The sequence below is a fragment of the Cyrtonyx montezumae genome, unplaced genomic scaffold (genome assembly GCF_038088225.1).
Source record: "Cyrtonyx montezumae isolate F1298 unplaced genomic scaffold, pur_monq_1.0 scaffold_10, whole genome shotgun sequence".
Taxonomy (NCBI): domain Eukaryota; kingdom Metazoa; phylum Chordata; class Aves; order Galliformes; family Odontophoridae; genus Cyrtonyx; species Cyrtonyx montezumae.
The window spans coordinates 20,742,083-20,756,733 of NW_027071826.1; the positions used below are offsets into that span (position 1 = coordinate 20,742,083).

Below are 14,651 nucleotides of genomic sequence, written 5' to 3' on the forward strand. Positions count from 1 at the left end.
ACTGAAATGGCTGAGCAAATCAGGAATCTTTACGTTCAAACTTGGACCTTGGGAAAAATAATACGGATAGCTGGAGAACCTCTGTGTTATAAAAAGATCTCACAGTCAGTGATCAGGAAGAGCTGGAAGAAGAGACCCTCAGATTCAGCAGCAGAAGCTCTCAGAGACAGTCATCAGCTTACAGCTGCATCTCCAGCTTCCACAGATGTTCAGGTAGTCTCCTCCGCAGGCTGTGCTCTCAGCAGGGACTCCTGTTCACCCTCCTCTGGACATTATATGAGTGTGGTGGTCTGAAGTCACTGCTGCTTCTTCCTTTGTCCCACACTTTGAAGCAAGACTCTGGATTTCTCACCTGGTGTTCAGTGCTAGTCCTTCTCTGCAAACAGAAGCTGGAGGGAAAACAACAGCAACAAAAATAAAAATAAATAAAATAAAAAACACCAGAAAGTAAAGCTTTTGAGTAATCAGAGGGGTCCGATTTATTGAAACACTGCTGCACTACCCTGCAAATCTCAGCTACCACCTCAATTCCTCCCTCTTAATCTGATCCTCCCTATAATACAGCCATTCTCTACAGAAAGACAGGAGATCATGTAACAGTATGACAAACCTAAATTAATAAGCCACTGTCTGAAAAAGTGGTCAAAGTATTCCTTTCAAGCCTCACAATAACCTCTTTGCACTTCCCTGTATAACTCATCTCTTCACACACTCCTCCAGTATTTCTAAATCCTTCTCCCATATTGGAACACCTTTTTTTCTGAGTCTTTCACTCATCTTGCATGGGAATCTACTCCCATACTCCAAAAGATGCTAATGACCTCGGTGCAGAATAGTGGGGCTATGAAAAAGTTGATCTTTAAAAGAAACACGATGGGGATAGGAAATATTTTCTTCTTCCTATTATTAAAGACATAGCTTTTAATTCTGTGTACTGCTACATTTTTCTATTTAGGCATGTTATAACATTAAGTCAATGCCATTGTCACTTCTCTTACTAAAAATCCTCGCTCATTCCTTTAAAAAGATAATTCCAAAACATTTAGAAATGTAGCACGTTTATTTTAGACAGTTTGCATTTTACAGCTAATCTAGCTGGTAAAGCTTGTCTGGTGTATTTAGCACATCAGCTTGCTCCTAAATGTGAGCGACACTTGTTGAGAGCTGAGTTTATTAAAAATATTGCCTTATTTTAAAAAATACACTCTCCTTGAAAGCCCAGCATAGAGCCAAGCATCACACAGCACAGAGGATCTGGAAAGATGTTTAAAAAGCAGCACTGCCAGCTCTGTCACTGCACAGAAAGTTTGGAACCTGAATTAGGAACAAATCCGTCAACCATGTGTATTAAGATAAAATACCAGTCAAGAAAATTGTCCCTTGACAATATCCTGATATTAAGAAAACAAAGGCATATAAGAGAGACAGCCAACTTCAACCTCATCTTCCCGTCCTGAAGAGGCATTTGAGCCTTCTTTGTCTTACAGAAATGCACAATACAGTTTATCTTTTCTCACAAATGGAATTAAAAACATGTAATGTAAGTTCTTGTGTGGTTACCTTGAGGACTCAACATGGAGAGAGGTGTTTACATGCCTACGTATAAATATGTGCATTCTTACCATAAGCATAGCTCATGCCCATTGCTACAATTCAATTATTTCATATATGTTAGTGTACATAACTTGTAGCTTTGAAATGTTAAAAATTAATCTTGTGAAGCTACTCTGCATCCTTTCAAGTTCTGGTTGAGTAGGGGGAACAGAAAAACTTCAGATTATTATTGACAGCAGCCAACATGAACTGTTGATTCTCTCTAGTGAGCACCACATACAAGTATTTAACAAGGTGTTAAAACACAAAGTATCTGCCTATACGCATGTCATCGACAACTGCACCCCCAAAACAATAACACTTTTGTATATAGAACAGTTATACAGGGGCAAAAAGGTTTATCTCAATTTTATGGATATGCCTGAGTCATAGGAGTTGTGTAAATGTGGTATGTTCATGCTATAATTCAGTGCTGTATAGATGTCCCCAGCACAGATGTACAGTTTTAGTTAGACACCAGCACATAATCTACTCCACTTCCAAGTTGCAGGAATGAGATAAAGCAGAGTACCAAGCTGCTTGACAGTACTAGGTCAGGGACCTGTGCTAACATTTAGCACTAGTTTGGTTCTACTTCATCATACCCATAACTTCCCACTTCTGCCACAGACTTGCAGGTCCAAATCTCCTGAATCCAGTATTAAAAACAGGAGCTTACACTCTCCCTAAAAAGCCCTAATAGTTCTAATAATTCAGATTTTTTATCCCAAAGCAGAGGGAATTTATAATCCCAGTGTAATGCCCAGCATTCTCTTAATAATATACAGTATAACTAAGAAAGGCAATAAATAGATATGTTTTATTTATATCCTTGTGTGATTGACACTAGCAATCTAGGACAGCTGACAACTGAAGGCCAACCTTCCCTCCCCCATCTTTTGGGCACAATTTCAAGTTGGCTTGCTGGAATGGGCAGATGAAGGAAAGCAGCAGTTCCCAGGCATGATAAAGTACTTGGGGTGGGGGGGGAATGACGCAAACAGGACGCACACAACTATATACAATTGAGCAAAGACTCTCTGTAGCAAAAGAGCAGTGAGCAGCCTAAATAACAAATGGAAACATGGTAGTGGACACCAGCATAAGGGTCCCTCTTCCTCATATTACTTAGAAGACACTGAGTGGGCTCTCACCCTGAGTGCCGACACCTTTCTGTACTTGACCACTTTCATTCTGCTTTCTCTTCAGTTTTCTACTCTTTGGTTTGTTGTGGCTTTCTCTTCCCTGGCTCTTCCACACATTTCATTTCATAACTTCAGACACTCCTTTTACCCTATTCACACACATTCTGGCTTCTATTTTTAGCCTCCATAAAGTAATGCCAGATTAAAAGAAAATCCAATTTGGACAGGCAAAGTCATCCTCCCTACAGGTAGCTTAATGCCAAAGGGCCAGATGTGAGACATCGGTAGCCAAGACATTATATAACCTCTCTACAGTCTTTGCACACCTGATCTTGAATGACATTCCAACACAGCAAGGAAATGCAGGCAGTTTGCAACCACCTAACTACTAAGAACAAGCAAAGCTCAGCCTCCGGTCAGGCAAAAATGCCAGCTGCCTGAACTTATTACTTATCCTGCTTAGGAGTTTTCTTAGAGTCAGAAGTGAAGGCTCTTGAAATTCCAGCTGAGTTTTAGCTCTCAAACAGGGAAGCCAATTTCTAAAGGCTGTTCTTCCTTTAAGTCCTGTTTTCCCAAATGTTCCTGAAACTTGGAATGTCCTCTCCACGAGGATGTGGCATGAGACCAGTAGCAACAGGAAAGAGGCTTACATAAAAGAAAGGCAAAAAGCTGACCAAAGATGTGAAAGGCAGGCTGTTGTCACAAGTTAAACAATAAATGTAGTATCTGATCATTAGAAGTGAACATTGACCCTCAGCTCTAGCTGAGAGGCAATAGCTGAATTGGCCATTATTTCATTAATATCAGAGAAGGACTTCCACAGTTTACTGATATCTGAATAAGCTCAAACACAGGCACAGCCTGTTTGTAGTTCATGCTGTATCTATTCTAAAGGTATTTTTTAGACTCATCAATGTGTTTATCGCTAGTCATAAGGTAATGGCTCCTTGATTCTACAAAGAGTACCAAGAAACAGCTTAAGGAGAAGGCCTTGTCTGCTTCTCTCCTTTCCCTCCTGGCTTCATCTGGTAATACAGGCTTTCCTGTTATTATCTGACATGAGATAACTGCAACAAGTATGCCAGGGAGAAAACATACTTTTTCTCCCCCCCCCCCCCCCCCCATCCTGTCTACCTTCTTTATGGAATCATGGATGTCAGTAGGGCTCAGAAAGGTGATCCAGGATGTTGTTGAGGTACATGGAATAACAGTGGCTTTAGAAAGATAATTCTAAGAACAAACGTGAAACCAAATATCTTCCATTGTAACTCATTCTTTGCCCTTCCCAAAAGAGAAACACAGCAGTAGGATTCACCTCAACTTTCATCTTAAGTTAAATTGCTTCTCAAAATATGATACAACTAAATGATTGTGTTTCTCCATAACCCCTTCTTTGCAGAGATGGCACTACAAAATGGATAGAGAGATGCTGGCAAAATATTACTACTGCTATTGCCAAAGGTTGTGAACAGGGTGAAAGGCATCACTGAAAAGGTTTGGTGCAAGGCACAGAGTATCAGACCACCGATCTCTTTCAGTAACCCACTGAGAGCTTCTTATGCAGGGAAGCAGTTTTGGAAGGATTATCATGGAAGAGATCATTGTTTCTCTCTTCCTGGATTAAGATAAGTTACAAGGTGACACCAAAAGTTCTCTTTCGTTCATAAGATACATTTTGCCTGAGTAGCCAAAGATGTCCAAGGTAGAGGTTACTCAATGTGCCCATTTTAAGGTCACCTTTCCAATTCAAAACCACTTGGTGCAGTCAGTCACAGCAACAAGAGAGAACCAAGAAGGTGGCAAATTAAGACTGGAATTAACAGGATTAGTGGGAGGGAGGAGGCGTACCAGCAATGCACTGTGCAGAAATCTGAGTGACTTCTTCTCCCAGCTGCTCTTGACAAAGGATTTGGATAGTGTGGTGAGACCAGCTGAAACTGTAGCCAAGGTTCCTTTTGGGAATGTGGTATCAACATAAAAATAAATACATTGGTGTTCAATAAGCTACTGTCTCCCTGTGCTGCAGAAGAGCCTGGCAGGAACTGAGGAAGCCTGGACAAGGCTGGGCAGCTGAGAATTCCACCCTACTGTAGCAAATAGCTGGGTGTCTGACACCAGCCATGCACAGTGGCAACAGTTCTCATTGCATCCCATCCCATCGCCACCCTTTATTCTACATGTCATGAGTAAGTGCCTGTTGTGTTTTATTGACTTTATTTTGCTGGTGGAAAGCAATTTTTGAACCTTGTACATCTGTATGCCTGCTAAAACAATCTCTTCTTTCTACAAGCTTATATAAAGTCCTCATTTCAAGAATGATGTTAATTCAGGCAGTGGGTAGCCAACAGTCATCACAGCTCTGCACATCAACTGCAACATCAACTCCAATTTCATGTCTCCAGTGAAAAGATGTGCATGAATTTCTCATGCAGGCCCATACAATAATCTAGGGTATAAAAAAATCTTCAGAAATATACAGTCTACTTGTAAATGTCCTGTAAAATATAAAATCTTGAGATTGTAGTAGATGTAAAGAAGAGCAAGTGAAAAAGCGTTCCTTACTATCACTGTTGCAAGCTGTTGCATTCATTACAGCCAACCACACTGCTGCGCACTCATCTTAGTTGGACGGTGTTCAAATACTGGTCTCACTGTTATTTTGAGCATCATCTTCACTTTCGGTTAGATCATGCTACTTTACGCTTTATGCTTTGGTTAGAACTTTATGCTTCTCTGCAAAGCCCGAATATCTACCACTCCTTGGATAGGCTATTTGAGTAGACAAAGAGAAAGAGCTAAGAGCCAGAGGGACAACAGCCAAAGTCAGATGAAGGCTCAGACCAGTATCATGCAACAGTAGACCATGGTACTCAACTGACTTCCTCATTCCTCCAGGATGTTCTCTTCACAAAAGCACTCTCATACAATGGTATGAAATGGTTATGCCAACTCTGCAATTAATTGTTCTACAGACCTGTATTCAGTTGAGGTCCATTCAAGCTTCTCAAACATTTTTAAAGATAATTGCATGTGTTTACACAGAGGTTCTGCTTGATTCCTCTTATCTCCAGAACTGTTCACAGCCTCCTATCTTTAAAATCTTGCAGTTTATTTTGTAATCTGCTGTATGTGTTGTGTCTCCAATTCTTCTAGTTAGTATCTAGGATACTAAATACATGCGAAACAAGAACCCCAAATAATCTGTTGATGAGGGAAATCAGGGCCCTAGTGTAAGCAATCAATGAAGAGTGAAGAAGAAAAACAGCTGTTCCTGCAGGAAGGACCAGAGCAGTCTCTGAGACACACAGACTGGGCACAGCAGCCTCTAATGCATACCACTGGCTTGGTGCAAAGCTGAAGAAAATATAATTCCTCTAGTTTCCAAGAACAAACATTTTGCTCCAATTTGTTCAATCACTGCAAAATTTAGCACTATTCTGTCAGATACATAATTCTTCTAGGGACAAGGAAGCTTTGAGTGACTTGCTCATCAGATCCTAGTTCTGCTAGCCTACCCCTAGAATTACAGAGTGGCAAAAAAATGTTAAAAAAGGTAGATTCAGTACACAATCACCTTCATACAAGTCCACTCAGTCACATCTTGAAAACTACTACTTTTTGTTTCACATTTACTTGTAAATTTATGTATTATATGCCAAAAAACTCAACACAAGCTATACGGTAAATGAGAATTTTGCCTCAATTACATATATACTACAAAGTTGACAAAAATTTATTTTGATAATCTCATTATATTCCATTTCTAAACTGCCATGTTCCATGTGGTGTAGGGTCTTTGTTATTGACAAGGGCTGTTCACTCTGTAAAATCTCTGGTAGGATAGCTGAACGTTTTGGCAGGTGGTAGAACATAGGAGGCAGTTCAGAATTGTAGGATAAATGCATTAGCTGAATGTTTGTGCTGCAGGACCAGCCATAAAATCCCTGACGTTAATATTGGACATGTCACCTTTAAGTCTCAGAGCTAGATATCCAAGATATGAATTGGGCAGTTCACCTCTCTACTAACTTCTATTTCAGCCCATGAAAACACAGACAAGACTGCTTCAGTAATACTCAAATCATGTTTTCAAGGTTTTCAAAGTAAAAGATGAGGTCAGAAACAAACGTCTTTCAAAGCACTCTAGATCATAATTTGTCCACATATTCCATTACAGTATTATCACAAATTACTTCTGGCCATGAGTAATATGGGTTCATCAAGACTATGCTCTACTACAAATATGTCTGCATCAATGAAAAAATTCATTAAGTCATCATTTTCTGAGATCCTCATATAGTATTAGCAGAGAAGCCTCTTTGAAAGAATTAATCCCTAAGGAAGGATGAAGACTTGATTTTATAGGTCCTTAGTGATCTTTCTTTGGGAGGTTTTGCCTCTACTGACTGACTTCATTATGCAGCTGATTCACAAATCTCATTGACATCTTTCTGAACCAAGGCACTCTTCTGCAAGACTGAAGAAAAATGTAAAGAATGTCCTGGCCTTTTATTAAAGTCCAAGCTTAAACAACAGAGCATCTTTGAGCCAAAGCCTAAAGCAGAAAGGCCATTTTAGCCAAGTTTCTTTTCCCAGCCACATTTTTAAGCATCTTCCTCTTCCAATTCTATGAAACCCAGTCTTTGATCCCTTTTGTTTAGTCTTTTTAGTCCCAGGAAGAATAAATTCCCTATGCATCTGAAGCCAAGCTGTTACCTAGGAACAGAGTAGACAGCTGTGTTTCTTCCTTGTGCTAAGGTATTTTTTTGTTTGTTTGCTTGTTTGTTTGTTTTTAACTGGCAGTGCTTGAGAAAGATGAAAGCATCCCAGCATGGCTACTCCCCCTTTCTGATCTTCAGCACTCACCTGTGGAATTTGACCCTGGTTCACAGGATGCAGCACTGAGAGGGCTGTTCTGGAATCCGTTAAGTTGCCTTTCATTGGAGGTCACTCTAAGAAGTGAAAACATCAATTAGAAAGAGATGAAAAGGGATATACCAAGAAAGCATAAAGGTTTTGAACAAAACTAATTAGAATTCTCTATTCTTTACATAATTTCACTGAGCCTGTGGCTCAGTGAAGCTGTGTGGTATGAAACAGGCAGTGACAGCAACAGCTCCAAAAAAGCAGGGGGTGACAGACAAATGCTCAAGCCACCAACAAGACTTCAGTGCACCTAAAGTGTTTAATTGTCCCACATACCTTTGAAGGATAAAGAAGATGAATGGCAAATGATACCAAAAGCACAACTCAACTAGTAACACCACTGTAGTACACTTATTCCAGTGATTTGAAGCAAAATGATTAGGCAATGTTAAAACAAAAATGCACATGAGAAGGGGGCTGGCAAAGAAAACCTAAGCTTCATTCAAAATCGGAGCCCTTGCATCTTGTCTCAGTAGAGACAACTCATTTGGGCAAGATTTCTAACTTATGTTGGCAATTGAGACTTGCAGAATGCGTTTATAGTCTCTGGTAGTAAAGAGCCAGTCCTCAAACAGATATTTCATGCAAATCTTCCTGCATTTAGCTCAGCATTTGTGTTACAGTAAAACAATACTGTATGGAGAACAACTGCACTTCCTTTAGCTATTGTAAATACTCTTTACCAAAATGAGATCACGCTCTCCCACATTAAAGAAAAAAAATCTACTCATTAAAGTAGATCAAGTCGTACAGCTGCAATGATCTATTCGGTATTTAAAAATTAATCTATTCTTGGTTTGTCCTCACTTCTGTTACCCCTCTGCCTTTTTTTCCTCCCTGCACAACTCTTGTGCTGACTGTTACAGACTTCTGTATGCTCCTATTTCTGTGCCACAGAGCTTCTCCTTCACTCATATCTGCCATGAAATACGGTTACTCTGAGCTCTTCTCCTGAAGAACGCTGTGAGCTCCAATCCTCATGTGATGCCCTGATTACTAACAGATTCAGGCACATGTGTGCAGTTACTGCATTTTTTTTCTGAAACGTTTTGCCTTCAGATTTCAAAGTCAGCAAGTTGCCAGTAATCCAGGTGCTTCTTGCAGCTAAACAGAGAAGTACTCCTACCTCAGTTGCATTTAAGTAAAGTAAATTGGAATCCATATGGGAAGGGGAAGCAGAAACATTTGCAAAGTCCACCCCCTTATTTCAATCAGCTGTAATTTGAAATGCTGTTGTCAAATGAGGTGCCTGTTCCTATGTTTATTGTCTCTTAGAGAGAATTTTGGATCTGTACTTATGTTTTATGTTGTGCTGGTTTTTTTTCCTGCTGATAGTACGTGGTCCATCCAGGGGCAGAGAATCCCGATAGATCTTTGTGCTTTTTATATAAACATTCCATGCTCATAATTAGCTTATCCACTTCATTAATGCAGCACAATTGACAGCTAAATTTTGCTAATCTGTTTGTAGGTAGAATACAAGACAAGCAGTTGAAAATGTCATCAAGTACAACAAATAAGGAAGTTACACTTCTATCTCCACTTTACTTTTACTAATTCCCTCTACTAACTTGCCTTTTCTTTCTACATCCTGGTTTTTGCATTTTTAACTGTCATCTCTATACAGCTCATTCTCAGATCTCCCTGTGGCCTTCATCTCTCACTGTGCTAAGCTCACCTCTTAGGTTCTCTCTGCTGTCCTGGTAGAAGCTCTAGTCCTGGAAAGTATTCACTACTTTAACTGAGTAAATTCTTTTCCATTTTCTTCCTCCTTTGGATGCTTGAAATCCCATTACTTTTCTCATTTTCTTGTTTCTAGCATCTGTGTCATTTTGGCTTCCATTTCTCCAATGCAATCTTTTGTTATGTCCTTCATTTAAAATATTGTTATGTCCTCTTTTAAATTAACAAATCCAGCCTTTTCCCCACTTCACTTAGATATCTGACATGGGCCTTTTTTCTTGCTTAGATAACTAAGCCCTCCTTTAAATTGATACTGACTTTCTTCACTTAGGCATGAAGCCACCTCTAAGCTACCCAGCCTTGGACTGCAGATTTGGAGGATGTTCTAGTTCCACAGATGCAAAGAAATATTTTCTTGACTGAATTTTGAGCACCTTTGTTTTAACAACCTATTCCAGGGATGTCATCAATGTGTCTAATGGTCCAATGGGGGACACTAACAAACTTGCATCCCATAAAGCCCAGGTTTGACAAGAGGACAGCAACAGATGTGAAGAGCCAGAGCCAGGGAGCTCGTTCCTCTGTTGCTCTTGGCCAAGGTATCTCCACATGTGTATCTGTGTGTATGATCTGAGGCTAGCCAAGGGCTAAGAGCTGCAGGCCTAGTGAGGCCAGCTGTGTCAGGGTGTTAAATCAAGGCAAGTCTCTCAGATGCACTGCTTTTGCTGCCAAAAATATCTAAGGGTCAGGCAGACTGATTAACCCACATGGTCAGGAGCTAAAACAACAAGCATGCCTCGGAACAGTGGTAGCAAAAAAAGTGGTCTCAGTAATAGATGCATGTGAGGTCTCCTGATGCCTCTCCTCTTATGTGTGATATAAGCAGTTCATTTGAGGCACTTCACTCATGTCTGTGAATAAGCACACGTGGGACAGGATACAAACCAGAAATATAGCATTCTAAGTGCTTGCCCTATGGCCATTCTTCTACTTTTTGGCACATTTGCCCAGCTTGGCCAGCCTGCCCTAGAACAGCTGGCTGCTGCTGTGTTCAACTGTAGTCAGGACTCCACCCAGTTGTGGAGTGGATTTCCTGAACCCTGGAGAAATTCACCACCTCTATCCCATTTCTGTGTTAGCTACAATAAAGCAGACTTTGCATCTTTTACTGCTGGCATTGTTGAAAACAAATAAATAGCCAAGAGAAGAACAAGGTAAGATCATGGGCTATGGTGTTGGGACTCGAAGGAAATATTTTTTTTTCCTGAGTAGAGCCATTAGGAATGATATTTACAGAGAAATTCAGTACAAGGAATTAGGCCGTGTTGATCAACACCCCCACTAGCTGTGTTTCAGTCCATCATTGGTAAAGTCAGTGATCTTGGGCTTGCTCTCTCCCTGATAAAATCTTGAACTGTATGCTCCTTTTATCTATCTGGTATTTCCTCTCTTTATGTACAGTGGTCTAACATTAGCTGCTGTATGTTTCTGAAGACCTTTCATTTAACTAATAGTGCTGTTCATAGGCTGACCAAACCTTGCCCTAATTTAACATCAAAGAATCATTAAAGCTGGAGAAGACACGTAAGATCATAAAATATAACTGTCAGTTTTGATGCTGTCATAGAGAGCAGCTCTCTGAAAAGTTATCACATAGGAATGATAGTTTAGAAATCTGTATTTACTGTATTTTAGTTGTTCCTAAAAGCAGAAAGATCTTCTGTCTACCATCTGTACCAATTCACTCTGGGTCCTCACAGTTGTGCTAATATATTTTCTTGCTTTGCATTCTGTCATCTGTAATGTGAAGGTTTCATTCAGCAAATGCTGCTTCCAGGGACATCTGCTTCATCCCATGGCTTACAAATACTATCTATGCGACTCCTGTTTCAAATTTTTGCACTCATTTAGCAGCAGGTTTCTTCATGGTTCACAGACAGTGAACAGTGGCAAGACAAGCAGTGGAAAGGACCTGATCTGACTTTTGGAAAGAAAAAAAGAGTTTGTTGTATCAGCTATTCAAAAGCTATCTTTCTACTTGTAATCTGAGTACATTTAATCAAAACTATGGAGACTCAGGAGACCATTTTGTGACCATATGTTTCTAAGCGAAGCTACATGTTAAACCATTTCTCCCAGTTACTACAGTCTTTTTCCACATCTTCAATGTGGGCCCCAGTTTTCCACTCTGTTAGCTTAAAGGAGGAGTCTGCTTTGGACACAGTCCATCTTAAAGTCATCCTACCACCTTTTACAAGTTTAGAGACTGAGAAAACAAGAGACCAGAACCTGAATTGTCTGGCTGTTTCATTACTCTTTTCCTTTGTGTTTTAGGCAGAGAAGTGTCCAAGTTACTGTCACATTAGACTGTATCTGAATTAATCAGTAAAGTTCATCTTTAGCATCTCACTCTATTTGTAGAAGTGTTTTCAACTACTTATTCTTTCCTTCCTCTTCTGGAAGCCACGTGTGCTGGCTAGGATAGAAATGATAACGCATGCAAAAGGATAGAGAGGTCAAAGAGACAAAGTTAATTCTAGTTTGTCTTCACAGTTCAGTCTCTGGAGGAATTCTACAAAGAACTTGAAAAAGATCTTCATTAAGACGTTAAACAAAAGCCAAGTGGTGTAAGAACAGTCAGAGAAATAAAGGTTTGACCTATTGAAAACTATGAAAAAAAGAAATGACACACAAGAGCTTTAACAATAGAAAGGCATTAGTTTCAGTGAATCTTGGGGAAATAATACATAGCAACAGGATTTTTTGTAAGGAGAGGTCAGGAAAACAGCCAACAAGAATTAGGGGTGAAAGTGAGCAGTAAATCAGAGATGACCTTACAAAGAAACGAAGGAGTCAAGGAGCCAAAATTAGATTAGATATCACAGAAAGGGATATCTGTCACATCGTAACCTAAGGATACAGTAGTCCCACATTGGAGAAGTACGATTCTGGGTGCTACAGTGCAAGAACACTCATGAACTGAAGAAAATAGAGTAAATTTGAGAAAATTAAGGATTTGGCAGGTGGAACTACTATCTGAGGTTAGCAAAACCTCGACAAGTCTGAACAACATTAAGAAACTCTAAGAAGTAGAAGGACTTTCAAAAGATGGAAAGTATTTGCAAGGGAAAGTGTTGAGGGTGGTTCAGGATAGAGAAATGAGGTACAACAGGATGAAACAAAAAGAATTCAGATTGCACATCAGAAGAAACTTTCTAATAATAAGGTTATTTAGATGAAGACAAAGTCTTCTATAACACACTGCCACTGGATTTACTTGAAAGCAGTCTACACACAGTGTCTGAGAATACTCTGCCCAAAATAACCAAGAACAAAATAGCAAAGAACAGGCTAGAAAATGTTTATCTCTAATCTAGATCCATTTGAGGCCGAGGCTTGTCTCTAATTGACTCTTCTCCTCAATGCATCTCTGGTCTACTCTTGACAACAATGGATGGGTTAAATTAGTCTGAGACGTAGCAGCTTTTAAATTATTAGTTCTCAGTATGCTGGAAATATAGCTAGGCACTATATGGTGTTTTCCATGTAAGTGAAAAAATGTTACTTCAAGATCCCGTGAATGACAAGAATGGGTTCTGAGCCTTGTACTGGAGTCTGAAAGGCAACTTGGAAAGTATTTCCGGAGTGGCTCCTTGCAGCCTTCAATACTTGGATTAGTTTTCTAAAATTCTGAAGGAATCTTTTGCTTTTTTTCCCCTCTTCTGTGCATTTTTGGTGCTGAACTTTTTCCGGTTTTCCCACACTCCTGCCTGTCACAGAGCAGAAACCACAAAAATGCAGCAAAGTAAAGTCTGTCCAAGGAGCTGCAATTCCATCTCACAAGGATAAACATTTCTTCTGCCAAGAAGTGAGCACAGCACACCGGCATCTTGAAATACACATCTCTGCTGCCCAGCAGAGAAACCCACTGACACAGCCTGTCACCTGTACTAACATGAGCAATCCAACATGAAATAATTCAGATAGCAAACTCACCAGCATATACCTGCCAGACCTGATGCTCGCATCAGCATTTACTGAGTTGACAAAGTCTACTGACATCTTGTTTTTTTTCAGATAGTTTTGGGCATTCACTGAATATGCTAGCTCTTAAGATAGCAAGAGTACAAGCAGGAAATACACAAGCTTCCCACACACTGACAGTGCCCCAGCATCATTATGAAGTGTCTTTCATCAGTAATCTTTTATTAAGCCTCCTCTCTTCAGACCAGGAAGCAAACAAAGAACCAGGAAACCTCACAGGAACCTTCTCTGAAAGCTTTACAACTCTTTTGGGTATAGAATATAAGAGAGGAAGTTATGAATGTAATTTCTGCCCTTCAGGAATGAAGCACGTCTGAGGAAAAACTTGCCAAAGGATGTAATTGATAGAACTGCATTAGACCAAGAGAAGATAAACAAAGAGAGCTAAGGGAGCTAACAAGAAACGTAAAGGATAAGAAAAATGGAAAACAGGAGCCTTGCTCACATTCTTTCCTAATAGACAGAAGAGATGTCACCAAGAAATGGAAAGAAAGGAAACTTGCAATGAGTAAACAACACTTCATGGTGAGTTTGTTATTTTGTTTTTAAAGATAATATACAACAAATTACCTAAGAATGGCAAGCACTGTAACTAGAAGCTTAGTAATAGTTAAGGAAGGATGAGCATTTCTACAGACAGCAAGGAAAGCAATCACTATATTAGACACAAACACGTTAAATGAAATAAACAGTTCTGCCTAAGGGCATAAGTCAATCATCATACGTTAAGTTTACAGGAAAACTTGGCTAAAGGGCAGATTAGCTTGTTAAAGATATCAGTAGTTTTACTTTTTTTTTTGGCAGCCTCTTCAGACCTACAAGACTCTAACCCTCATCAAAGATTAAACAAGGAGGAAGTGACTCAGGTGCCTAAACACAGCTGACAAGTTATTTGCAACACCTGCATGGGACTGGCAGATACAAAACCAAACCTGCAGAAAACTTGTACTTATCTGGAGCAGCAGTTCGAGGTCATGTACAACAGCTCTAGGCAATTAAAATGGCACTAGCAACTTGCACTTAGGAAACTGACTCACACTCTGGACACGACACTTCTCTGATTCAATCTGGTAGTTCCCATGTCCCTGTTTGTATGATGTTACAGTCTGCCTTTCCTTGCTCCTGTGAACCATGAAAATGCACGATAGTGCACATTTACTTCAGTTCACACAGGTCAAGCTATTCTGAGATGTATTTTGAACAGCCTGAAAGACCTATGTCTGAATCACATGTAGACAGGTTCTTCTCCCGTATTCCTTC

The 14,651-nt window shown here is 39.9% G+C and overlaps 1 protein-coding gene across 1 annotated transcript in view; it reads right to left on the reverse strand.

Moving 5' to 3' along the window:
- Window positions 1-266: 266 nt before the first annotated feature.
- TTLL5 (tubulin tyrosine ligase like 5) overlaps window positions 267-14,651 on the reverse strand; it is a 120,343-nt gene continuing 105,958 nt past the window's right edge. The window contains exons 34-35 of the mRNA XM_065751986.1: window positions 7,605-7,690; window positions 267-389 (exon numbers count right to left, since the gene is read on the reverse strand). Of these exons, the coding sequence (XP_065608058.1) occupies window positions 349-389; window positions 7,605-7,690 (127 nt within the window). The 3' untranslated portion in view covers window positions 267-348. The remainder of the gene's footprint in view (window positions 390-7,604; window positions 7,691-14,651) is intronic.